Here is a 24,565-nt window from a genome sequence, read left to right as displayed (position 1 = left end):
ACATTTGCTAAAGGAGTTTTTCCACTTCTGCTAGAAAACATACTAGTTCCTCATATCCAGGAAGGTTGAAAACCACTGCTCTGTAGCCTCTCATACTTTTTGTGGCTTTTTCAGCCTGAAACTGAAGAAGTGTCATTCTGCCAGGGACTGAGGAAGCATGTGCTCTATGATACCAAGAAATCTTCATTTGACAGTGCACAATCTGCCACTGACTTGTTCTGAAATGGGCCAGAAGCAGCCTTCTGTTCTCCTACATGAAGGGCCACATTAAAAAAGTTAATATTCATTCACTGATAGGTAATAAAGAAATTTACTTCAGAATTGAAGGCTGGGATTTTTTTTCCCTTTGTCAGTGGACAGACATTTAGAAATGAAATGCAATAAGTTTGGAGATAAGCAATCTGAGAATGAGATTCCTGCAGAGTCTGGGGGAAAAAAAAGTAGGGGAATTATGTCTGTATCAATGAGCTAATTTCACTACTTGAAACATCAAAATTGATAGGTGCATATTTGAATTTAAAGATCTAGGAACAAACTCCTGCCACGACTTACTGAAACAATTGTCATTAGGATGCATACACACCAGCAGCATCAGTAAGGACACAGAAATACTCTCCCATTAGATGGCCAAGAACTTCAAAGATATTATGTAGAATCAGACATCTCCCTTTATATTAGAAGAAGGAATTGGGGTGCAAATGGCTGTGATTTAGAAGTGGTGGGAAAAAAAATGCTGTCAAATGTCATGTTTCACATTCATAACAGCTTGTGAACAGGAAACCTCTCTGCTTGAGCTTGTCGGGCATGGCAGCTACTAAATAAAGACAGACTCTAAAACTGCTACATGCTCTGCAGGTATCCATCTTTATTTGGGTATCTCACTTGAGCTTCAAAGAACTTGCAGCCAATCTGTTTAAATATCAATTAAGACAAATGTCAAGCTGCTCCAAGCTCTAATCAAAGGTTCAGGATGCTGAATACAGGATTATGTTCATTTTGGATTTATCTAGGGAGAAAAAAAAATCTATTTACTATAAATGAAACTGGAATGGTCCCAAATAAGTTTCCATTGTGCTAATCGAAATGGAAAATGTCACACAGGGGTAATACTCATACATTAATAGAACATTTAATGTTCCCTAGGGAAAGAACTCTGCTTATTTTTTCCCACAAATGATTCTAGCTCTCCAAAGGTTTCAGGCACCCAAAAGGTACTGTAGGTAAAAGCCTCTGTAAAACCCCAGTGTTAATGCAGTAGGAAGACTTGCCAGTTAAGCAGTCAGAAACTCTGTAAGGTCCTAAGTGTTCCACATCACCTATTTGATCTCCTCCCTGTTGCTGCTGCTGGGGTGTTATGTATGCCACCATACAGAGTATTTAGGTGGCTGGAAACTGGCACCAAATGCATGCAAAATCTCACCTTTCAGTTTGCAAGTTACCTTTTTTCCAATATTTTTGCATATTTCTTACTTCACTGTACTTCAGTGATAACCTTCCAGTGGCAAGGTCTGTGTGGACTGAGGCAGGAATACCTGGCCTGAACATCAGGCATCCTCAGAGAAGGAGTCAAAGGGGTAGGTTCTTGTGTCTGTTGTCACTTTGATTGGCATATCAATGCCCAGCCACTAAAAATGTTCTTTCCACTCTTCAAACTCAGAGTTTAAATACAGAGGGAAATGCACAGGAACGAGAATAGTGACAGGAAATGGAGGAAGGGAAAGTGAATTTAAGAAAAATGTAAGGAAGGGAGTTTCTAGGCACCATATTTCTTACTGATGAATGACAAATGGGATGGTTATTCACCAAAACTGTGAGATAGAACCATTCAGCTACTGCAGAAATTTTGGATTTTCATCATCTATTGTCTTGTTTAATTCACCAACTCAGTGTGAGCTGAGTCAGCTGAAGTCAGCTTACAGCACTGGGTGCTTGATACTGTCCCGTCACTTGTGTCTTTAAATGTGACTCTAATTCTTTGTATGGTGCACAATAGTTAAAGATCATTAGCTAAAACTTGGAAAGTAGCAAGTGCTAAACACACCTTACATTTTCTATAGCTGATAAACTCAGTTCACTTGCTTCATCATCTCCTTAGAGAAGGACTTGTGTGTCTGAAAGCTCTTTTTCCCCAGCCAGTGAGGGTGAGTCCTGTAAGGCCATCCATACTCTGTGTGACTTGAAAATTTGATTCATGCTTGCTGTACACAGAATAATAATAAGGAAAAAAATTACAGGTACAGGGCAAAATAGGGATCATTAATAGCTATCTCTGTGCTCTCTTTAAAATTAGAAGTTAGTAATTGTGGTTAGGGGAAAAATTATGAAACTATATTAAAATAATATTAAAATGTTAGAAGTCGTATCTACAGGCAGTGATAAGTGTGATGATGTCTTATCTGTCTTTCAGATGTATCCTAAATGCTTTTAGGCAAGAGAGTTCTAAATATGAAGCTGTTCACACTTTAAAAATGTGTGTGTTGTTTGACCAGCTGGACATACCTTTACATAGTTTGGTTTGTATCCCATTTCCCCCCACTTCTTTCAGGCAATACTTTAGCAAGATACAAAGCATGCTGAACTTTGTGTTTAGCCACCACAAAAGGAAAGGAAACAAAACTGCTACAGAATACTTGATCTTTTCTGGAAAATTGATGAAATGGCTTCCAGAAAAACAGCACAACAATACCACAGATTGTATCCAAATCATGTCCACTAAACTGGCATGGCGTTTTCATTTTACTGCCAGTTTAATACTGGGAAATAGGGGCTTGTGACATTTTTGAAGGAAGTTGTAAAATTGAATTTTTTTTTTTCTTTGTGGACGGACTAATGGGAAAAACATGGGAGAGGCAGTACCCATAGTGGAAAGGCTCTTGAGGGATTTACACTGAAAAAACCTCATGTTAAACATTGTACCTGTTCTTTTTCCTTCTCCACCGAGAAACATCCGGCTGCTCTTTCTGAATTTACCCTGCTCCCAGCCTGCCCACCTTTGACCTTGCCTCTTAGAGAAGTCCTAATGGCTATCAAATTTTACAGTTTTCTTTGGCACAAGCGTCTTGAAAACATCATGGCAACTTGAAAGCTGTAAAAACTGCGCTCTGTGTTCCTCTGATTCATTAGAGCGTAACATTTACAAGGTCACAGCATCTAAAGAATAAAGATGTTAATGTTTATGAGTGAAAAAAAAAAATAAAGTATCTCAGGAAGGAACAGATGTAACAAATAATTTGTTTTATAGAAAAAGTGATTTAACAAGCTTTCCGTGGAAATAGATTTTCAAAAATGGAGTTTCCTCTGAAGGTGAAGGGGTTTTTGGAGTGGAAATATTGAATGAGTCTTGGTGTGTCAATATTTTCTTAATAAAATTTAGACTTGGAGTAGCTACTGAATTCTGATGTCACAAAACAGATGGAAATGGTATTTCATCAGGTCAGATTGAGTGAAATTGATAACTGATCACATCTTCCCACCCAATTCTTCATACATTGGTCAGATTTTGCAAATTTTGAGAGTAGAGCAGATTTCAAATGTGTCTAAATGTGCTGATGCTGAATTCTTTGTAAGAATCTGACATGTTTAGTATTGTTGCTTAGGCTGAGTGTTTCACTGAGAGCTGAACTTCTGGCAGTTTTCACCTGGACTTTACCAGAATGGTCTTTAACCTATGTTTGAGCTTTTTTTCCTGGCCTTTAGATCTGGAACTGGCTCCTTAAGTAAAGTGCAATTTGATATGGGAAATACAAATGCCTTAGGTTCAGGTTGTCCAGAGCGTGATATATATCTGCTGAACATACATTAAATGTAGACTCTGCCAAAGAATACATATAAATATATAAATATTCCCATGTAATTTTTTACTTATTTTCATGGCTTTTGCAGTCTCAAACCCAGTTATGAAGAAGAGTAAGTTGCTGATCTAACTGTGATCCAGGACTTGAACTTGTTTGCAATTCTTGTCAGTGTGCATATAACTTCACTTCTGCCTGTTTCCTTTAAAGCAGTGGTGTCAGTGCCACGCTGCTGTTTGTTCTGAATTGGAAATGGGAACAAAAAATTTCAGTGCTGATCCTGTCTCACATATCTTTCTACTGTGAATCCCAGAAAATATGTCTTCCTGGCTCCACTAAGCCAGTGGCAAAAATTGTAGGATTGAGTTTTCATCTCAGGCTGTTTTATCTTTGGATTTTACAAGGTGACTTTCTTTCACAAGAATTTGAGATCAAGCTTGCTTGAAGCTATGCAATGAGGAAGACGATTCTGCACTGTAAATATCTTCTAAGTTGTGTAGGATTTAGATAGTAGGGGTGGGCCTTTTTTTCCTGTATTTTTTTGTGAATATGAGGATGATGCATTAGCCCTAGGAGGAACAGTGACCAAAACTCAATCAAGAATCAATAATGTTTTTGACAGCTCTTAGTAGAGAAGCCATAAAAGTGAAAAATATTTCCACATGAAAATACAGGCTCCAGCATCTTGCAGTATTCTTTGCTGCAAAATAGTTGTGGATAAGCAGGCAAGATGCTGCTGTTGCAGAACTGTAGGATGACATTTTTTAGCAGAAGACAACTGCTAAAAGAAAATTTTGCATCTGATATGCTTTGCCCACTGTAGGGACTAGCAGCAACCCCTGTTCAAGCAAGAAGGTAAAGCACAGTTTCTTTCCTGTCAAGTTTGTAAGGGCAATGTTATTTACTGTCTCCACAGTGTCTTTTTGGCAGTGTTTGGTTTAAAGCAGTTAGATAAAGGAAGATGAATATCAAAATTTTCTTTCTTTAGATACAGAAGAAATAAATAGCTTCAGGCTTCAAGATGTGCTTACAAAGATATTATTTCTTTTTCTGTCTACTTAATGGATCCAGCTTCTTTATGAGATATTCTACATCTGCATAATATACCTGCACAATTGCTTTTGTTTGTGGTTCTGTAAATTAGAAGTTGCTGTGGGCAGACAGCTTTCTTTGGCTATTTATTTTAAAATGTCCAAGCACATAAATTACTTCTTTCAAAGTCAGTTGAAGTTTTTGTTTACTAAATTAGCTCCAGATCTTGCACTTATATTGCTAGTCAAGAAATACTTCAAAATGGACACAGATTTCATTCAATCCCACGCCTATTTTGAACATCTTCTGTTGCATTGTGAGTGTTGGGATCTGTGGCCTTGACAGATGCCAAGATAAAAATTGTGTCAATGCACACTTTCCCATTTTCTACAGAAATCTGTGGAATTCAACACTGAACACTGAATTTGGCTCATTGACTTCCAGGCCTCAGTCATTCTTCCTTTTGCATGTTAATAGCCATAAGGCTTCTTGTGACAGTTTAGCTGTGACACTCATCCAAAATTCATCAAATCCATGCAGGCGTTTGCTTTGATTTCAGTAGCTGTGCCCATGATGATCTGTAGCTGTGCAGACAAAGTTTGTTGCATGTGTTGGAATGATTTTAGAACATTCAGGAACTTAATTAATTGCAAGTAATGCAACGAAGAGTGGGATCTAATTTTTCTGGAGGTAGACTTTTACTTTCTTGGCATAAATTCTGTGCCACCTTCTAGGAGAGCTGGTTACTGCTTGGAAAAGATGATTAGCACTCAGTGAATTCATGACACTGCTGAAAATGTTTAGACAAAATGGGAACCAGGCATTTTGCAACTTCCTTGTTTTACAGTTTGGTTTGTCTTGTGGACATCAGTTATTGCATGCTGATGTGTCTTCTATTCTCTGCTGAAACAGAAAGCTAAAATACTGTGATATGGGAAGCAGAAGAGTTTGATTCTTGTTTTATTTTGAGCATTTTATAGTTGCATGTGCTTCTGGAAGAGCTGCTTCATTGTGAGGCTTATGAGAGTTCCATCTCTTTGTGGCAGAATACACAAATTAAACAAATCCTGGGGCAGGGTCAATTTCACCTCTAATAATGAAAGAAGAATCAATTATGTATAATGGAAATACAGGTCCCATCAAACTAAAAAGAATAAAGTCACTTAAAACAAATTCAAATTTTCTTCCTATAACTGAAATACAAGAACTGCAAATTACAGCACATCCTCATGGTAACACATCCTCAGATTTTCTCAGACACTTGTCTAGGGTTTTTTTTTTTTAAAAGGTTCTTGGATGCTTGCATTGCATAATAACTTTTGTCTCATGCAGTGGGTGTTCTTTAACACCACTGCTCCTAGGAATGTGCTCCAAGACCTGTTTCCAGATGGTAACAAAAAGATTCACCTCTGCTTTCCAGAAAGAATTAAGATGGAGTTTCCAAGCCTCTTTCACCTTGGTAAATAGCTGAACCAGTACAGTTACTAGTATACCCAAGTAAGCAAGTGTCTTTTTACCTCTTTTTTTTTTCCTGGTCATTTTTTACTTGAAAACTTTTAAAACAAGCAGTGGGTTTTTGAGATTTTTCTGAATCAGCTCCAGAAAGAGATGATCAAAATTATTTTGCCAGCATCTGAGGATATCCTTACATCCAGCCCTGGGACTGGGACTTGCTGTCTTTTTTGAATACACTAAGCTCAAATAGGTTTTTGACAGGTTGTGTCAGTACTAAAGATGTCTCTACACCTTCTTAGTATTTTGGTGCATTTAATTCTTGTCTGAGACTCCCACAATTCCTGCAATTAATTTAATTTCTCTTGGAGTGGAAATACTGCCATTCTCTTTTAAGGTGATTTCTTCACTGAACATCCCAAGAGTTCCCTATCTGAACAGCTGGAATTTAAGGAATTGAAAACTGCATAAGTATTTTGCCAGTGTAGACAAAACTTCAGGTTTCCCTTTGAGAAACGTTGCAAATTCATCAGTTGATGCACCTACATCCATCACAATTTCATGGTTGAATACAGACATTTATTTTTTTTCCTCTGGGTTTTGGTTTTTGTGTTTGTTTTTGTTATGGTAATTCCTTCATGATGAAAGACAATATTAAGACACCAAATGCTAAAAATGTTAAGGATATTTGAAGCTACAAAATTAGCAGGGAAAGCTTAATTTCTCAGAGGTGTTTAGAGTTGAGATTTTGATTAACACCCAATTCTATCAATTATAGGAAAAAATGAATGATAGGATATGACCTACCCAAAAGGAAATTAACACAGATGGCCCCTACAAATTTTGAGGCTTATGGTAGACAAAATGAAGAGCAAGGTTGCAGGTTTTATGTGACTAAATGTACTCCTATTACTTTTACTCAATATGAAGCTTATTAAGGAAGCTGTATTCTGGCATGTCAGATGTAGCATTCTGTCCATAAATTACAGGTGTTGCACACTGAGGCATTCTTTAAAGAATGTCTTCCTCCAGGTAAAAGAGAAAATGGAGTGGTGGTCACATTGTTTGCATTTCTCTTGGCAGTTGGAGCTTCGAAAATGTTCAACATTTGGACTTTGTAGGCTTTGTGCAAGTTTTTGTGAGGTTTCCTTGTTTGGATTTCTTTGTTTGGGTATTTGGTGTGTTTTTGCTTTGGTTTTTCTGGAAATGTAACTACACCAGTCTTAGCCCCTTGGTTTTTTGCTAGCCATACTGGAGATAGAAATTCCAGTTCAACCTGCCAGGTGAAGCTTTTAATAGTTATGTGTGTTTTGGAGAGAAGAAACAACAACAACAACAACAACAACAACAACAACAAACAAACAAAAAAAAACAACCACACAACATTTAATCCTGAAAAGGATTTAGAATATTTGGTTCCATTTATACTACTGGGGTGCAAAAGGGAGAAATAATATTCTAACTGTTTTGCAATATTAATTGTGTCTTGAACTCCTAAGAGAATGAGATTAAAATAATCTGTTTATTTTGCTATTTTTGTGGTTTCTCTATCTGTTGTGTTACCTTTTCCATAGCTTGAGTGCTTATATTGCATCATCAGTATGTGCTGCTAATTACAGTGCAGCTTTTTAGAAAGAACTATTATATAAGGGGCAGTCATTCAAAAGGCTTCACATTTCTTTGGTAGTTTTTGTCCCCTTTGAAGGTGCTTATTTAAACAAATAGTACTGTTTGATTCATTGTTTGAAAAAAAAAATTGAATTAATTGCTCAACCCTTGGCAGTCTGATGCTGAGGAACATAACAGGTGGTAACAGCTGCTTCTGAAAAGACTCATTGCTGGATAAAAGTTAAGAGCAAACCTTGAAATGACAATGCCATTTTTTCTGAGTGTCCTGAGGGGAACACCTGAGACACCTGCCATCAAAATCCTGTTAGATGCTTTTTGACTTGGCTTGTTAAAACATGGCATTACTGTAGAGCTCTCTTTTTGTACCTGTAGCCTGTAGAGAACAACAGGAAGTTTCTGGAAATATTCATGAGTAGTTGTGAATGCTGCAAATTTCTGCTGAGTGGAAACCAGACTGTAACATTTTGGGAATATGCACCCAGGGACATGGAGCTGTGGTGTAATGACAGCAGTTTCTGAGACTGCATTGCAGGTTGTTTGGAATGAGCACTTGCCTTGCTGGTTCTTGTTTTCAAGAAAAATCACAGATGGCTCTTTTTGCTCTCATACTGCACTTGGAAGGTAGAGCAGAACCACAGGCTGTGCTGAGTGGGCACTTGCACAACTCGTGGATGGAAATTGTTAGTAAAACATGAGAACCTTCTGAAAAAGAGCAGTGCTTTAAAGACTAGGAAATTTACCTTTAAGCAGCAGGTTGTATTTTTGTTTGGAAGGTCCTTTCTCCAGCTTTGTATTTCTGGTATTGTCGTGGTGCCAAATGCTGAGTTATGAAATAGCCAGCTGGATTTGCCTGTCATTCCCTTTTCAAGCTGCTGAGGTGGTTGTACAAGAGGGACTTCAGAGCTGTTGTACAAGAGGTTGTAAAAGAGGGACTTCAGAGAATTCTGAGTTTAAGGTAGATTTTTGGGAGAGGGCTCGCGACAGAACTTGGGAGAAGCTCTCCCAGGTTGTGTGAGGAGGGACAAACCCAGCCATCCTCAATCCAAGGACCAGCAGTGGTGAAGGCACTGAGTGGCTGAGTCTGAGGTGGCTCTTCAGAGGAGTCTGATTTTGCCCAAACCACCTTGTCCTCTTTGGGTGGCACTGGCTATGATACCAGGTAGCAAGAGCTTTTCAAAGGAAATTTTAAGCTTTTAAAAGGAAATTTTAAAAAAGAGAGGGAAAAATCTGTGTGAACATGAACCTAATTCAGAAAAAATGTCAATCACCTCTGCAATGGAAGGCACATTTGAAATGTCATGCTGGGGTAACTCTGATATTCTAACAGGTGGTTTTCTAAAAGGGTAACTTCATCTGTTTATCACGTGCTGCCTAACTTAGGGAGATTAGCTGTGGTTTTTGGTCTAGAACATCACAAATTTAGACCTGATACTTATCAAACCATGAGGCTATCTTTAATTGTTTATGTATTTTTAGCTGGTTGATGTGCACCACTTAATTATTCACAAGAGTGACTGTGATACTGATGTTCTATGTATAAACCAAAATACAGTGTACAAAAAGAAGAAAGTTTGCATTTTCTAGAATGAGCAAAGTGATTTTTTTGTATGAGGGAGGGAAGATCATGACAGGATTGTCTGTAATTGAAGCAGAATCCATCTCTCATCTTTTATGATTCTATTTAAGATACCTCTTTAAGGCCAGTGTGAAAAAACCCCAAACAACTCTATCATATCTTCTGAGAATAAAATACTGAACTTTTTGTGGTTCTTGTTGTATGTGGATTAATACAGAAGATTATAGTTTTTTTGTTATGAAAGGCATACTTTTGTCTCATGCCATATTAATAGTATGCTTCACATAGTTGTTACAAGTCAGAGGTTTCACTCATTCTCTGCTTAATTATTTTGAAGCCAGAAAATAAAAACTACACTTTAAATATAAAGTGTACCCAAATCAAGTATTCCTTTTTTATTTTTGACAATATATCATTGTTTCCTGTGATGATACTTGAATTATTTGGTGAAAAACTGTTCTATATATTGGCTTATCAGACAAATACCACCCTGATATATTCAGTCTCTGACCATATGTTGAAGTAAGCAATGTGAGCCTACAAGAAAAATTAGGGACGTGCATATATCAAAAAACGTGCTCAGCTGTAGAATTGTTTCTGTATTGTTAGAATTCTCTTTTTACGAAAGCTTCTTTTTCTTCCTCTTGTGTTTTAGATATCGATGAGTGTGAAAATGACTTCTACAATGGGGGTTGTGTCCACGAGTGTATCAACATTCCAGGCAACTACAGGTGCACGTGCTACGATGGATTCATGTTAGCCCACGATGGCCACAACTGTCTTGGTAAGTGGTGAATGCTGGCAAGAGACTTTCATTTCATGGCTGTGGCAAGAATTCCTGATCTGTTTGCTGCATTTTATCATCTGGCATGTCTTCAGTAAAGACTTGTTTCAGATCACCATGGATCCATTCAAACCTGTGTGTTGGCCCTAGTGTGCTTTAGCTCAGAGCCTTACAGCTGTCACTCTTAATCTCGACGTGCTCAAAGCAGTATGCCCATGTTTAATATTGCTGAGGAAAACCCTGACCTCCAAAAACTCTGCTGGATGTTTGGGCTTCTTCTTTAAGAAAAATAGTCTGTTAAACATACTAAATATACTGAGATATATTTTGTCTATTTCTTTCAACTTTTGTAATCCCAGTCATATCTTTTGAGCTTGCCCTTCCATTTTTTCCCCTTTCAGGCAATACAGTTCTAGGATATGGTGTGTGAACATAAATTACAGAATGTTAGAAGTACAAGTAAGGCAGGAGGGAACACGTGGACAATGAAACAGGGCAGAAGAAAGATTAATCACTAATAACTGGAGGGACAGTGTCCACTGGCTGTGAAAAGCCCAGTGCAGGATTTTCATTGCTTCAGCAGTCTGAGGATTTGGAGATCTCTATTTTTGATTCATGGCCATTGCTCTGGTTTAAATAGGGTGAGTTTGTCCTAGAAGCTACATAGGTATATGTTCTTGTCGTTAAATTCTTCACACCACTTGCCTACACTGCTATGTCCAGTTTCCCAAAGTTGCTTACTTGTTGGTCATTTTATGTTAAATTCCAGTTCTTAGAAACTCTTTCTCACTATTCCCAATATAAATGCAATGGCCATGTTTTGGTACAGTCCTATGTTAATTTCAAGGCGATGTTTATAAAACAGTGTGTAAAAATGATATTTTTCTCTGTGTCAGCAGAAGCTCTACTTTATAAAGACTGAGATATTTGAAATGAAATTCAAGAAATGGGGCAGCAAAGTAGTGAAGTCCAGTATCATCAGTGAAGCTATGAAAGAACTAGGATTTCAGGGAAAGGATTTGATTAGTCTTTCAGTAGATGGATTTTGTACTGCATTTATTTTCAAGCGGAATAATATTTGTTCAGATGGATTATCTGTCCTGACCATTGACAGGGGTTTGACTCAGACTTCCAAATGTCATTTGTTATAGAATAGACTAAAATAGATTTATTTGCCTCAGCCTGAGGTGGTCAAATGATTAATGGTGCAAGAGGTATTTCTTACACAATGAGCAGCCAGACATTAATTTAAAAGAGAAAGGAAAACTCTATTTATTCTAATATTCATAAATTCTTACTAAAGAGAACACAGACATAATCAAATACTTCAAGTATTTGGAATTCAACTAACTGTGCATATGTGTTGTTTCAAACAGCTTGCTAGTTTCAACTTTGTCCAAACAACTCCCATTTTAGTGGGGAAAAAAAACTTTTGAGCAATGAACAGCAGGAGTGACCTGATCAAGGATGAGCCATTGAGGAGAGCTGTGGGATTTTTTTGGACCTGCTGTCTGTATTATTTCTCTCTGGTCATGAAATTAGGAGGCTAAATCTACAGAGGTAGTCACATTTCTAATTATATTTTCATTATTTGCTATTCAGGCACTTGATTATTCTTTTTAATTAAAAAAAAAAGGCCAACAGCAATACAAACAGGTGACTACATTGGGAATGATAGCAAAGACCTCTTTTTCTCCCAATGTACATTAGGACACTAAAAGTGGTCACAATTGCCTTTCTAATTTTGAGACCATGGACTGGGGAGGTTGGGCCTGCAACTAATGGATGGTCTTTAGCATGTCTTAGTAAAATATCTGGTTTTACTTACAGGCACTGAAAAGAGAATCAAGGCTTCCTCCTTTCCCTCCTTCTTCTTTCCCTCCTTTGAATGAGGGACCAGACAATACTGAGGGCCAGCACATCTGGTTGATTTGTGACAGTCACTTTTTGAACAGGGAGTAAGAAGATTTTAATTGTGACAGTGACCATGCCAGTCTTGCTATGGCTGCTTGTTTTGGGACCATTGATAGAAACAAGAGAACTTTTTTTTTTTTTTTTGTAATGGGATTTTTCTGCCATAATTTGCACCCCACCTAGGTGCAGATATACTGACTGCTGTGACAGCCTAGTGGTTCCCATTAGTAGAATATCAGTTTTTGAAAAAGGGACATTCTAATCCCTTCCCTTCTTGACCAGCTTTATTTCCCTTCTCTTATGCTACCAGCAGTATGTAAATGCAGCAAGAGGTTGCAGTGAGGTCTGAAATCAAAAACCCTGTATTTGCAAAAAAAAAAAAAAAAAAAAATTAAATTAGGATTTCTGTAACATTTTGGAAATTGGTCTGCTCATTCCAAAGATTCTCTTTTTCACCATGATGAAATTAGGCATTGATAGGAATTAAAGTTTTGGTGAGTCCACTGGTTTGCATCTGTTCTTGCTTTTTGAGAAACCACTCATTGTTCATGGATTTTATGGAAACAAAGGATGCTTCACAAGATTAGTATCAATGTTTTTCACCTTTCTTATAATGAAAAAGATTGCATCAGAACTTCTGGTTGTCCTGTTTGACATCAGGATTTCTACGTATCTTGCTTGACTGAGGTCTCTGCAAGGTCTTAAGCCACCTCTGTTTGACAGGGTTTACATTCCTTTTAAATCTTCACTGAATGTCTTTCTAGTAACATCAGTATAGCAAGATGATTAAAATCTTTATAAATAGCAGACTTGGAGTATTCAATTACAGAAGATGCTGTGGGCAAGTGCTTTTTCCTGAGTACTTCCTCTAAAATTTCCTTCCTTCCTCCCTTCCTTCCTCCCTCCCTTCCTTCCTTGCTATCATGATATCCTTGTCTAGCTAAAAATAAATATTTTTTGCACTCCCCCTAGCTCTAAATTCTGCTCAGTGGATGCAAGACTAGTATTTGGTCTCATACAGTAGATTTGAAATGTGGTTTTCCCTTCTTTGTACATGAACTACAAATCTGGGGGATTTTATAATGCTTATCTCTTCTGATGTACATAAGAATAGCTATCACCTGATTTCATTTCTCCTTTTTGTGTGTTGGTTGGGTTTTTTTTTTAATATTTTCTTTCTCCTTAGGTCTGATTTGTGATAGTCACTTTTTGAATAGGGAATAAGCATTGCTTTTTTGCATAAACAATTCTTGCTGCCAGGCTGCACACATCCTAACTCTTTTTTTAAAGATTAGGATAGGTTCTGTGAAGTCCTCTGCTTTTTAGTAAGCATACCAACGATGGTTGCAAACTCTTCCTAGAAAGTATCAAAAAAAAGATGCAAAGCAGCATGGACAAAAAAATTATTGTATTCAGAGACATACTTATTTTATTTATAAGTTTTTCTGTGGTATTAATTGATGTAGGAACATGCATTAATACCTTGTAAATAGTAATAAATTTGTCCTCAGAAAGTCCTGCAAGGAAAGGAAATAAAATTTTCATTGTTTTATAGGTTAGTATCTAGGGCAAACAGATTAAGTTACTTCTCATTCTTCCCACAAGGTATCTCCATGTCTACATCTGAGGCAGGAGTAGAATCCTGACCCTTCTGCATCCCTGATTTTATTTCAAATAGTCAGTGTGGCATTGGTTTCTCTTACAGAAAAATAGCAATTACTAAGTTTGGACATGTGTAATATGATATCTCAATCAATTCTTTTCTATGCCTGACCTCTTGAAGATAACTATAAAAGTAGGTTTTGACGATTCAGTATAGCTTATGGTTCTTCAGCAGCTTATTATTTGTCTGATTGAAAAGAATCCTGGGAAGCAGAGGGAAATTCTGGTCAGAAATCAGGACAGAAATGCAGTTCCTAGTGTGAATGGTAGGTTCGAGGCAGCTCCTGGCTGGAGCTGAGTAGACACGAGTGTGGCAGACACAAGCACAGTGCCAGCTGTGAATTGAATAGCAAAGTCCTAGCTGTGCCCACAACCTTGAAGGTGTGCTTGGGGCAGAATTTCCAGCCTGAATAATGGAAATTAGCTTTTTATTTGTCTGTTGTCAGATGGTACTTTGCATCTCTTGACAAAGTGACTAAGTCACATGGAAACCCCTGTGGGAAAGGAGAGGTGGCACTTGGCCTGGAGCATCAGAACCTGCTCTAGGAGTGGTGGTATTGATTTGCCAGCTCTGCTGGGTGCAGCAAAGCAGCAATTCCAGCCAGGCATTGGGAGACTGCAGCTAAAGGAGAAACTTCTAAAACCAACCAGGAGCTGATGAGGCACAGGCCTTGAGATGCCTGTTATAAAATAGACCTTGGGATCTCAAATCAGTATAAAAGTTCCTGTTTGAAGTCACACCATTTAATTTCTTCCAAGGTCTCAAGTTAAGGTCTAAAACCAAGTGTCTGTCTTGAAGTACTCCTTTAAAATCTCTTGGCTTACTTTAAGAGAGAAGAGGTTTAACCCTGACATGCAGGCTTAATTCCTGGCTGGGTGGTAGCAATCTGCAATCTGACTCAGATGAAAAAACTAACATGAGCATATACATAGAAGCACAGAATCATTTAGGTTAGAAAAGCCCTCCAAGATCATTGAGTTTAACCTTTAGATCATTGAGTCCATCTTTTAAATGTATGCATATAACATTGTATCATTCAATCATTTTTCAACAAATGTTGCAGTGTTCTATGTTTTTGGTTTGTTTTTTTTTTTTTGTTTTGTTTTGTTTTGTTTTTGGTTTTTTTTTTTTTTTTTTTTTTTTCTAAAATAAACCCAAACCCATTAGAAATTAAAACCTACCTGCTCCTACCCTGCTGTTCAAACACTGGGATTTGGGATTGTGGCCTAATCTGACTATTAACGTAAAGTGGGAGAGTGTTGCAAATGTGTGAGAAATCATTCCTAAAGCTACCAGATGTATCTTGTCCAGAAGTATCACATAACTCAGGATTGCATAATAACTGGTATGATTCAAGAGATCAGTGTCTTTCTGTTAATTTAGCTGTATTTTTCTTCTTCTCCTGACAGCTGTGCACAATTGTTGCTTGCTTAGACTCCAAGCAAATGCTGGTATTCCTGATGTTTATTTTTCTTTGTTTCCCAACAGTTCAAATAGATTTTTTTTAATTAACTTTTTAATATAAAATGAAACAGCTTTTGCAAAGTTGTTTTTAATTTCATAAAAATATTTGAAAGAGGAGTTGAAAAATGGTTCATTTCCTTGACCATCTTTCAGTTTTCCTTGCCATTCTTTTCTAGTTCCAGAGGGCTATTAGGTGAGCTGACAGTTGTGTTGTCCCTCTATAGCACATTAGCAGGGCCTCTAATAATATTATTAGTTATAAACTCTCTTCCAGATTTTGCTGGTTAGTAATTCCAAGCTCATTGGCAGATAGAGAAAGGGTGAATACGCCCAATATCCTTCTTATAACTCTTCATTTTTTATTAAAACTAATATAAAATTATGGTATTTTTCTAGAGATGGTTAATAATCTAAATCTTGACGTTCTTACTCATTTCCAGACTTTTGCTTGAACAGGGTTTGGGGACTTGGAGGTGGTTTATGCCTTAAGAGAAGCAGGCCAGACCCCAAATCAAGTGTCAGTAGTTGAGTGGCAAGGAGCTGTTCTAACTGTGAGGGGTCCAAGCCATAAGATGGGAATGGGAATCTATAAAATATATATTTACAGGCGAGATGAGAACTGTTGAAATGCAAGATTAACAACACATTTATCTGCATGTTTTAAACCCTTGTGAGCTGTGCCTTTCTGCAAAAGATGACAGGCAGTGATCAGGTCCTTGGGGTGTAGTAAAAGCCTTGAGATGAGGGGAGATTCTGGTGTTTAGCTACTGAACCTTCCCAAGACAAGCTGCAGTGAGCACATTCACGCAAATCCATGCTACAAATTGCACAGCAGACTGCCTTGTAGTGACAAATGTGTTCTTGCAGAACGAAAAACTTGAAAGCATTTTTTGAAGTTCTTTGGTTTTCAGATGCAAGCCTAAGTGACAAAGAAATCTGTTTTCTGATATATTTCTTCAGCAAACAGATTTTTACCATATTCCTGGTTTCAGATATTTTACCATTATTCTTGTTTGGTCTGTACATGAGGTTAATAAGAACAGCTGTGATTCATCACACCAATTTAAAGTGTCCGGTCTTTGTGGTACAGTAGCATGAATCAGATTTTATAACACATATTGCTATTCTGCACTTTGGGCTGACTGATGACTGGGTGCTGAGAAAATATGGATAGCTGGGATGTAAACGTTCTAGAGACAATTCTCTATTAGATGTTTACATGCAAATTCTGTATAAATGTGTTTACTTTTGTTGTTTGGCTGCCTGCATCTTGTGAAAGTTTCCATGGTGCCAAGTGGTAGCAGGAAGTCAGAAAAATAAATTAAATCTCTCTTTCAAGATGGGATTATAACATTTTAGTTCTGATGATCTTCCAACATCCAGTAAAAATCTGGAATTCTCTTGGTGATTAATGGATAGGTCTTTGGTATCCAGCCCTCTCTGAAGCTGGGATCTCAACACTCTGCTTTCCTTATCTTGCTTTTTCTATTTCTGTATAAAGTTTCCCCCTGTAAAAGTACTCTAATGTTTGGTCACCCCACATTAATCTTTGGAGTTCAAATGGGATATAACTTTCTTTACATGTTAATTTGCTGTATGTTTGCTTTCTTAAGCCAATGTGATCTGAAAAGTACCAAAACAAGTGAGAGTATAAATCAGCATAGACCAAAGCTCTTTGTTAGGTATGGGGAAATAATCAAAAGTGTAGAATAAATCTTGGTGGCTGTCAGCTATGAAGTTAGGTTCTCAGACTGTCATAATAAATTAGGAAACTGGGAGCTGTGTGACAGCAGCATCAATCTCAGTCTCTTGTTTCTGCAAGTCTTCTTGTTGTCTGAGCCTTTTTCTTCTTTTTTTCAAATACTTACTCCCTGGAGGAGGTAATCAATCACAGAAAGATTTCTCTACATGGAACACTCAAGAAAGTAAAGAATAAGCAGCTTAGAGTGTGAGGCTAATATGTATAAGTTAGATCACATATAGATGCTCTTAGTCTGATATGACTGTAGATGGTGTCTTGGTTCAACAAGCTCAGAGAGACTGCATCCCTACTGCTTTACCTCACTTATGTTAGTTTTTTGTCTTTTGTTAATTCATAACTTTCTCATAATAGCAAACTTCTGAGCCAGTGTGGCCATACTGATGTATACCTTAATGGGAAAACTATAAAGTACTTTGAATTTATCAAAGCTTTGGGAGCTGCATCGTGTTCAGCGCTCACTTAAACCAAGGGAGAATGTGTGTTCACCTGAGGCTGCAGGATTCCAGCCTATAATGGGTGTGTCAGGGCATTCAAGCCCTCCTTAATGGAATGGTGCCTTTTTCAGTCCTAGAAATTGCATAGATCCCATTGAAACACTGAATTCATATGGATTACAACAAGACATCAGACAAAGAAGTCATCTGATCCCTGATTTCAGAGAGAGTCACTGCTGAGCTATGCTTAGAATGCAGTCAGTCCTTGGCAGTGTTGATTTATGATAAACAATATGATTTATACAGTCAAAAAGCAACCATCATGAAGAATAGCTGCTGCATAGTTGCTGACTGTATTAGAAAATGAGACCTAACTCTTTTCCAGTAGGAATGAGTTCTAGATAAAAGGTCGGTAGTGAGTTTCTTGCTAACTAGATTTTAGGGTCTCACATTTCCATAGTGCCTTGCCTTTGCTGACTAACGCTCTTCATGAATTTCTGCATCTTTGCATTATTCTTTTGACTTCAGTGTGCAGTGTGCAAACTTGAAAGTATGGATCAAACTACAAGACTTCAATCCAGTTCCTTTTCAAGCATCTCAAAATATTACATGTTTCTAACTGGAGCTGGATCAGAGCATAAGACATAGTTTTGCATAAAAGAGTAGCAGGAAGGAACATGGAGTAGTTCATGGCAGCATGTTTTAATATGACTTTTTTGATGACTGTAGCTAACATCAAAATAAAAATAATAATAACTCATTAAAAAGTCACTGGACATGTACAAGAATGATTGTTTAGAGAATTTGCAATGTTTGGGATTAAAGCAAAATTTATTATTAAGAGGCCTTATTATGAGATATGGAAAGAAATTATTAGAAGCAATTCTCTCAAGTCTTCGAAAAAGGCAAGAAGGAAGACCCAGGAAACTACAGGTCAGTGAGCCTCACCATCCCTGGCAAGGTGATGGAACAGCTCACCCTGGATGTTACCTCTGAGCATATGGAGGAAAAGAATCATAAATTCACAGAATTGTTTGGGTTGGAAAGGATGTTAAAGAACATGCAGTTCTACCCCCTGCCATGGGCAGGGACACCTTCCACTATCCCAGGTTGCTCCAAGCCCCATCCAACCTGGACTTGGACAGTTGTGGGGATAGGGCAGCCACAGCTTATCTGGCAACCTGTGCCAGGGCCTCTCCACCCTCACAGGGAAGAGTACCTTCCTAATTTCAAATCTAAATCTACCCTCCTTTAGCTTAAAGCCATTTTCCCTTGTCCTATCACCGCATGTACTTGTAAAAAGCCCTTCTCTGGCTTTCTTGTAGGCTCACGTCACCTACTGAAAGGCCACAATGAGTTTTTCTTGCATCCTTTTCTTCTCCAGGCTGAACAATCCCAGTTCCCTCAGCCTTTCCTCCCAGCAGAGCTGCTCCATCCCTCTGCTCCCCTTGGTGTCCCTGCTCTGGCCTGGCTCCAGCAGCTCCCTGTCCTTGCTGTGCTGGGATCCCAGGCTGGATGCAGCCCTGCAGGGGGGTCTCAGCAGAGCGGGGCAGAGGGGCAGAATCCCCCCTGCCCTGCTGCCCTGGGGCTCTGGGTGCAGCCCAGCACAGGGGGGCTCTGGGTTGGGGCAGGGCCAGCTCCCACCCACAGCACCCCCAAGTCCTTCTGCCAGGGCTGCTCCCTCTGCTCATCCCCAGCCTGGATCCATCACGCACAGGGATGTGCCAGACAGGGGCAGCACCAGGTCTGGTTAAACCTCATGAGATTCCCATGGGTGACTGCTCAGCTTGTCCAGGTGCCTCTGGATTGTCACTGCACCCTCAGCTTGGTGTCACCTGCAAAGCTGCTGAGGGTGATCCCTTTGCTTGTGTCATGGATTCTCCAAGGGGAAATCACACTTGACTGCTTGGATAGCCTTCTGTGATGGAATGATGAGCTGGGGATGAGGGAGGGCAGTGGATGTTCTCTGCCTTGACTTCTCAAAGGCTTTTGATACTGTCCCCCACAAGATCCTCGTGGGTGAGCTCGGGGAGTTGGCTGGAGGTTGGCTGGGTGGGCAGTGAAGTGCACTGAGAGCTGACTGAAAAAAAATCTGCTTTACTGTGAGAGTGACAGAGCATTGGAACTGGCTTCCCAGAGAGGCTGTGGAGTGTCCTCCTCTAGAGAGATTCAAATCCTACCTGGGCACAATCCTGTGCAACCTGTCCTAGGTGCTGGGTATTGGGCTAGGTGATCTCCAGGGTTTCCTGCCAACATTATCTGTTCTGTTTTTCTGTAATGAAAATTTATTTTCTTAAATAATTGAGTCCATATTGTGCCATAGTTTGGAGCAAAAATGTTTGAAAAAGTTGAGAAATTATTTAATTATTTATGTTGTTTATTTTGAAGGCATAATCAATCACACTCCATAAAAATTATGACTGCAGTGAAAGGGTTCTGGACTCGACTAAAGGTTTAGGGGGATTGGATTTGTAGTGTAGGGCAATCATGTAGGGCTTGTTAGATAAGGTGCTGAGTACTCTGGTCCCAGTGCATCAAAACTGCTATGTGCACAACAGGTACAAAGCATGGTATCTTGCTGCCTGTACAACTCCTTAAGTGCTTTCTTAAATAGGCCTGAGAGTGGCTAATGTCACCAAGTGTTACTCAGTACTCACAAAAAACTCCTAAACTCCCTGTATGAACATATTAGGGAAGTCTAAGAAGCTTGCTTTTAGTCACTTTAAAAATAACTTGAAGATCTCCAATCTATAAAACCTGAGTAGACCATAGGCTCAGGCTGTTAATGACTGCACATTGAAAGAATGTGAGTACTCATTCTTGTGCTCTGAAATGACATGAATACCCCAGGCAAGGACTGAGTGAATGAGTTTTGCTTTGAGTAGATCCCAGCAAGTGTCCACTTCATCATTTCACACAGGCTGCATGTCTGAGTGGGACCTCAGGGCTTTCAACTTGCAGAATTTGTCAGTAGATGGTCAGTCCATTTGCTTTAACATGTAAATAGTTTTCCCTCTGATTTAAGGTTCTGTACAACCAATATTAGGTATCTCAGAGTAAGAGGTAAGATGGCTTTCAGTGGAATAAGTTGCCCATAGAAAGCTCTGCATCATTCCTGTAATTTTCAGATTAATTTATGTGCAAGGATCTGTTGGATTGGTCCAGCAGAGGGCTGTGGAGATGATCAGGGGACTGGAACATCTCTCCTGTGAGGAGAGGCTGAGGGAGGTGGGCCTGTTTAGTCTGGAGAAGAGACAACCAAGAGGATCTTACCAATGTCTCTCATACATGCCTGGAGGGTGTCCTGACAAGAGGTGGGAGCCAGGTTCTTCTCAGTGGTGCCAAACAGCAAGATGAGAGACAATGGGCAGAAACTGGAACACAGGAAGAGTTCCATGAGGAGCATCAGGAGAAACTTCTTTACTGTGCAGGCACTGAGCACTGGCAGCCCAGAGAGGGTGTGGAGTCTCCTTCCATGGAAGACCTTCAAAAGCCATGTGGACACAGTCCTGAGTGATATGCTCTAGGATCACCCTGCCTGAACAGAAGGTTGGAGGATCTCCAGTGTACACTTAACTAACAATTCATAGATTTTTTCCTTTAAAAATTGCACAGTGTTATATAGCTGTTAGAGAAATCCATTTATGTGTTCCCAAGTGCTGGCAAAAAGAATATGCAGGTCTGGTGAATTTTACAGTGGAGGTGGAGTTAAGGAGGTTGTTTGTTTTGATTTATTTTGGGTTCTTTGTGTTGGCTGTATACTACCAAACCAGCTCCAAAGTTACTAAATTCTTGTCTTGTCTACATAAATATGATGTTCCTGAAGTCAGGTTTTTTGACTGCTGTTGCTTTTCATTGGTAATTCCCAGCTCAGGGCAATGCTGGACTCTCATTATAAGAGGTGAAAGTGGTGATATGTCCATCTATTGAGTTGCTTAGCACTAACACAACTTACTGCAGTTTACATGTTCTGATGGGTGGCTGCTGCTTAGCTGCTGCACAGGTGTCCAACTGTTTTCTTCAACCCAGGTAATCAAAAAAACCCCAACCAACCAGTCCAGCTTTGTATTGTGTGATACAGAACAACTGGGCTGAGTCATAAGCTAGTGTTGCCATTTCATATTTTAAAAAAATTACTGTTTGCTGTAAGATCTTAAATATGTTCCAGGTATTTCTGTCCAGAGAAATCAGAGAACATATTTGTTCTAAATACTGGGTTTTGTGTTGCTCATATTTAGGAGAGTGAAAATGCTGAAGTCATTTCCCAGGTGGCAAAAATGCCCATTTGCTCAAACATTTTGTTGCAAAGGGAGCATTCATTCTCTGAAACTATTCAGAAACCAAGGGTGTGTTTATAAAACAGTTTTCACCAATGGAGATACTTTCAGGAGAATATAATTGTTTTGCTATGACCTACAGGAAGAATTTCAGCACTTAGAAAATATTTTCAGCACTCTTCTGTTCCCCAAAAGTTTAATAAGTAGATATGTGTCTGACTAAGCCAATTCCCATGAATAAGCCAATATTTTTCTACTCCTGCTATAGTTTTTATTTCACTGTATTGAAAGTTGTGCTTGAGACTCTCCCATTTTTTCCATTTTTCATGGACCTCAAGTATTGTCCATATAGAGCATGACTGCATAGCCTACTTGATGCTGCAGTGCTTAGTTTAAAATCACTCATCTGAATATAGAGAGGCCTCTAACTGTGTTACTGACAGATAACAATGAAAATCTTTCATCTAGCCATTTTTTAGGCTTTTATTACCAGAGCTCAGAAGGAAGTACTTAATGTGGTACAGACCTGAAAAATGTTACCAGCTTGGGATGGACACACTGTCTCATTTTTCATGTCAAATTTCATAGTTTGTTTAACCCAAAAGAAAAATTCTAAAAGCCATGAAAAGGGTTTTGGTGTCTTCAGAGGACAGAGAGTGCCCAGTTGGTTAAGAAAGGACAAGTGTCATCAAGAGATTTGAACTTGGTGCAACATCCACGCAATATCCCTGGGGCTTTTAGCTTCAGCTCAGCAGATGGGCAGCAAGCACACACAGCAGAGTTAAAGTGGGAGTTACATGCCTGTTTCCTAGGCTGTACAGAGCAAAGAAGTCTCTTGCAGCTGCATTTACATCATGTTTGCCTGCTGTGAAATTTAAGACATTCCACCGTGTGTCACAAAATAGTTACAGAAAAGATTTGAAGCATCTTTTTCAGGTTGTTCAGGCAAAGAAGCCCAGTCAGTGGGTGCTGAATGGGAGTAGATAGTTGATTCTAGCCCATTAAAGGACTGAAATCTCCAGGACAGATCACAGCCATCACTTTTAAGTGTTCTGTCCTTGTACATATGAAAAGAGTGGTTAGAGGGATCAATTAATTAATCAATTATTTTAGGATGATTGTAGTATTCATCACCCAAGAGCATTCTTGTGATTGTTTCTTTATGTTTTCCATCTGTAAAATGTGCTTTATTTCTTGAGGAAAGGTAGTTTTTCACTCTTTTTGTTGGTTTGGGAGATGTTTTTTATGTCTAGTTCAGTAAATATTGACTGCTGTAGGATCCATCTTCTGCAAGTGCATCTTGCACTTTAAGGGTTCCAGTAAGTATTTTTGCAACTATGGGAGTGAATGAAGCATTGAATTCAAGGCTATGGTGCTCTTTCTCCTTTTCTTCACCAGATTTTTCAGTTTATGAAAGGAGGGGACAAAAAGTAAAATCTAGTCTCATGTGCAAATAACAGAAAATTTAGGCCCAGCTTTTAAATTTTTTGTTGAAGTCTGATTTCAGATCTGCTGGGGATGCAAAGGCTGTGTACATAGGTAGCAATGTCTCTTGCTAGTATTTCTAATATTAGAAATATTAGAGAAAATAATAATTTATTATTTATATTCTAATATTTCTCCTTGTGTGCTCATATGAAGTCAATCTAAGGAAGATGGTTTGGCAGCCCTTCCAATTAGCAGTGATTCTTGTTTCCATGGCCCCCTCAGCTGCTGCAAGGGATCACCCTCCCTACCTCCACAGCGTGTCAATGCTTGTAGGAGCATTCCAGCAGGAGCACCTGCCTGCAGCCTCTGATCTGATACCACTCCTACATGCCAGATTTGCTCTTTGGGCTCACATGGGTATCTTCAGATCCCATCTTCCAAGACACCCACTCCAACAGAGCATCACGGTACTTGGAGGATTAGAGAAGTGAGAAGAGTGTGTTCCAAATGCTGCTGTCATTAAAGGTTAACTCCTAGAAATGAGCACATTTCGTTTTAAACATGATATACTGAAGTAATTTGAATTGTTTCTGTGATTATCTTATTTGTATATTGCTGCTCTTCTAGGTTCAGAATAGATGAGACATTACGAGGCTAAAGGGGATTTGTAAGATGAAGAAAAATGCAGAAAAAAAAAAGTAGTAAATGAATATTTACTCTTTCTCACAATAATGGAATCTGGGGGCATTAATCCAGTCTATGAAGCAGCATCTTAGAAATAAACAAAAGTATGTCATTTTTATAAAACTTAAAATAAAATTACATCTCATAATTGAATTGCAGAAGTAATTGCCCCATTGTGTTGGACTCATTGGAGATTAGATAAATCCACACAGGAAAGATCCAGCAGGACAGTGGTCTAGGAAGTAATTTAGGAGAGTTGATAGGGTGTGATGGCTGAAACCTGGGAGAACATGTCTGCAGTGGTTCTGTCCCATCTTTACAGTTTCCTCCTGTGTATCAGCTATAAGGACAGTATCAGTGATGCTGGGCTAGATGTGATTTTGGTATAATTATGATTGTGGTAAATCCAGAGATTAGATTTTTAAAAAATTTAAATAGACTTTCTGCCAGCTTTCTGACTAGAAATATTCAGAATATAATGATTTTAAAATTCCAGAATCAGGCACTTATATTTTCCAAACCTGTGGCTGCTAATCTTTTCTCTCACAAATGCAAAATATCCTAAGTGGCATTTTGTTGCTAACATTTGAGAAAAGTCTGCGGTATTGCTATCAGTGCTTCATCTCTGTCACAATGTTCTGCACTGGTAAAATAGGCATCTTAGAAATATCTTCC

At 38.7% G+C, this 24,565-nt stretch overlaps 1 protein-coding gene across 1 annotated transcript in view; it reads left to right on the top strand.

The window, feature by feature from the left end:
• SCUBE1 (signal peptide, CUB domain and EGF like domain containing 1) overlaps window positions 1-24,565 on the top strand; it is a 193,101-nt gene that overhangs the window by 21,951 nt on the left and 146,585 nt on the right. Inside the window, exon 3 of the mRNA XM_021535496.3 lies at window positions 10,136-10,264. Within this exon, the coding sequence (XP_021391171.2) occupies window positions 10,136-10,264 (129 nt within the window). The remainder of the gene's footprint in view (window positions 1-10,135; window positions 10,265-24,565) is intronic.

Source organism: Lonchura striata, chromosome 5 (assembly GCF_046129695.1).
Source record: "Lonchura striata isolate bLonStr1 chromosome 5, bLonStr1.mat, whole genome shotgun sequence".
Lineage (NCBI taxonomy): Eukaryota > Metazoa > Chordata > Aves > Passeriformes > Estrildidae > Lonchura > Lonchura striata.
The sequence above is the reverse complement of the archived record's forward strand: the minus strand, read 5'-3'. Positions and strand labels throughout refer to the sequence as shown.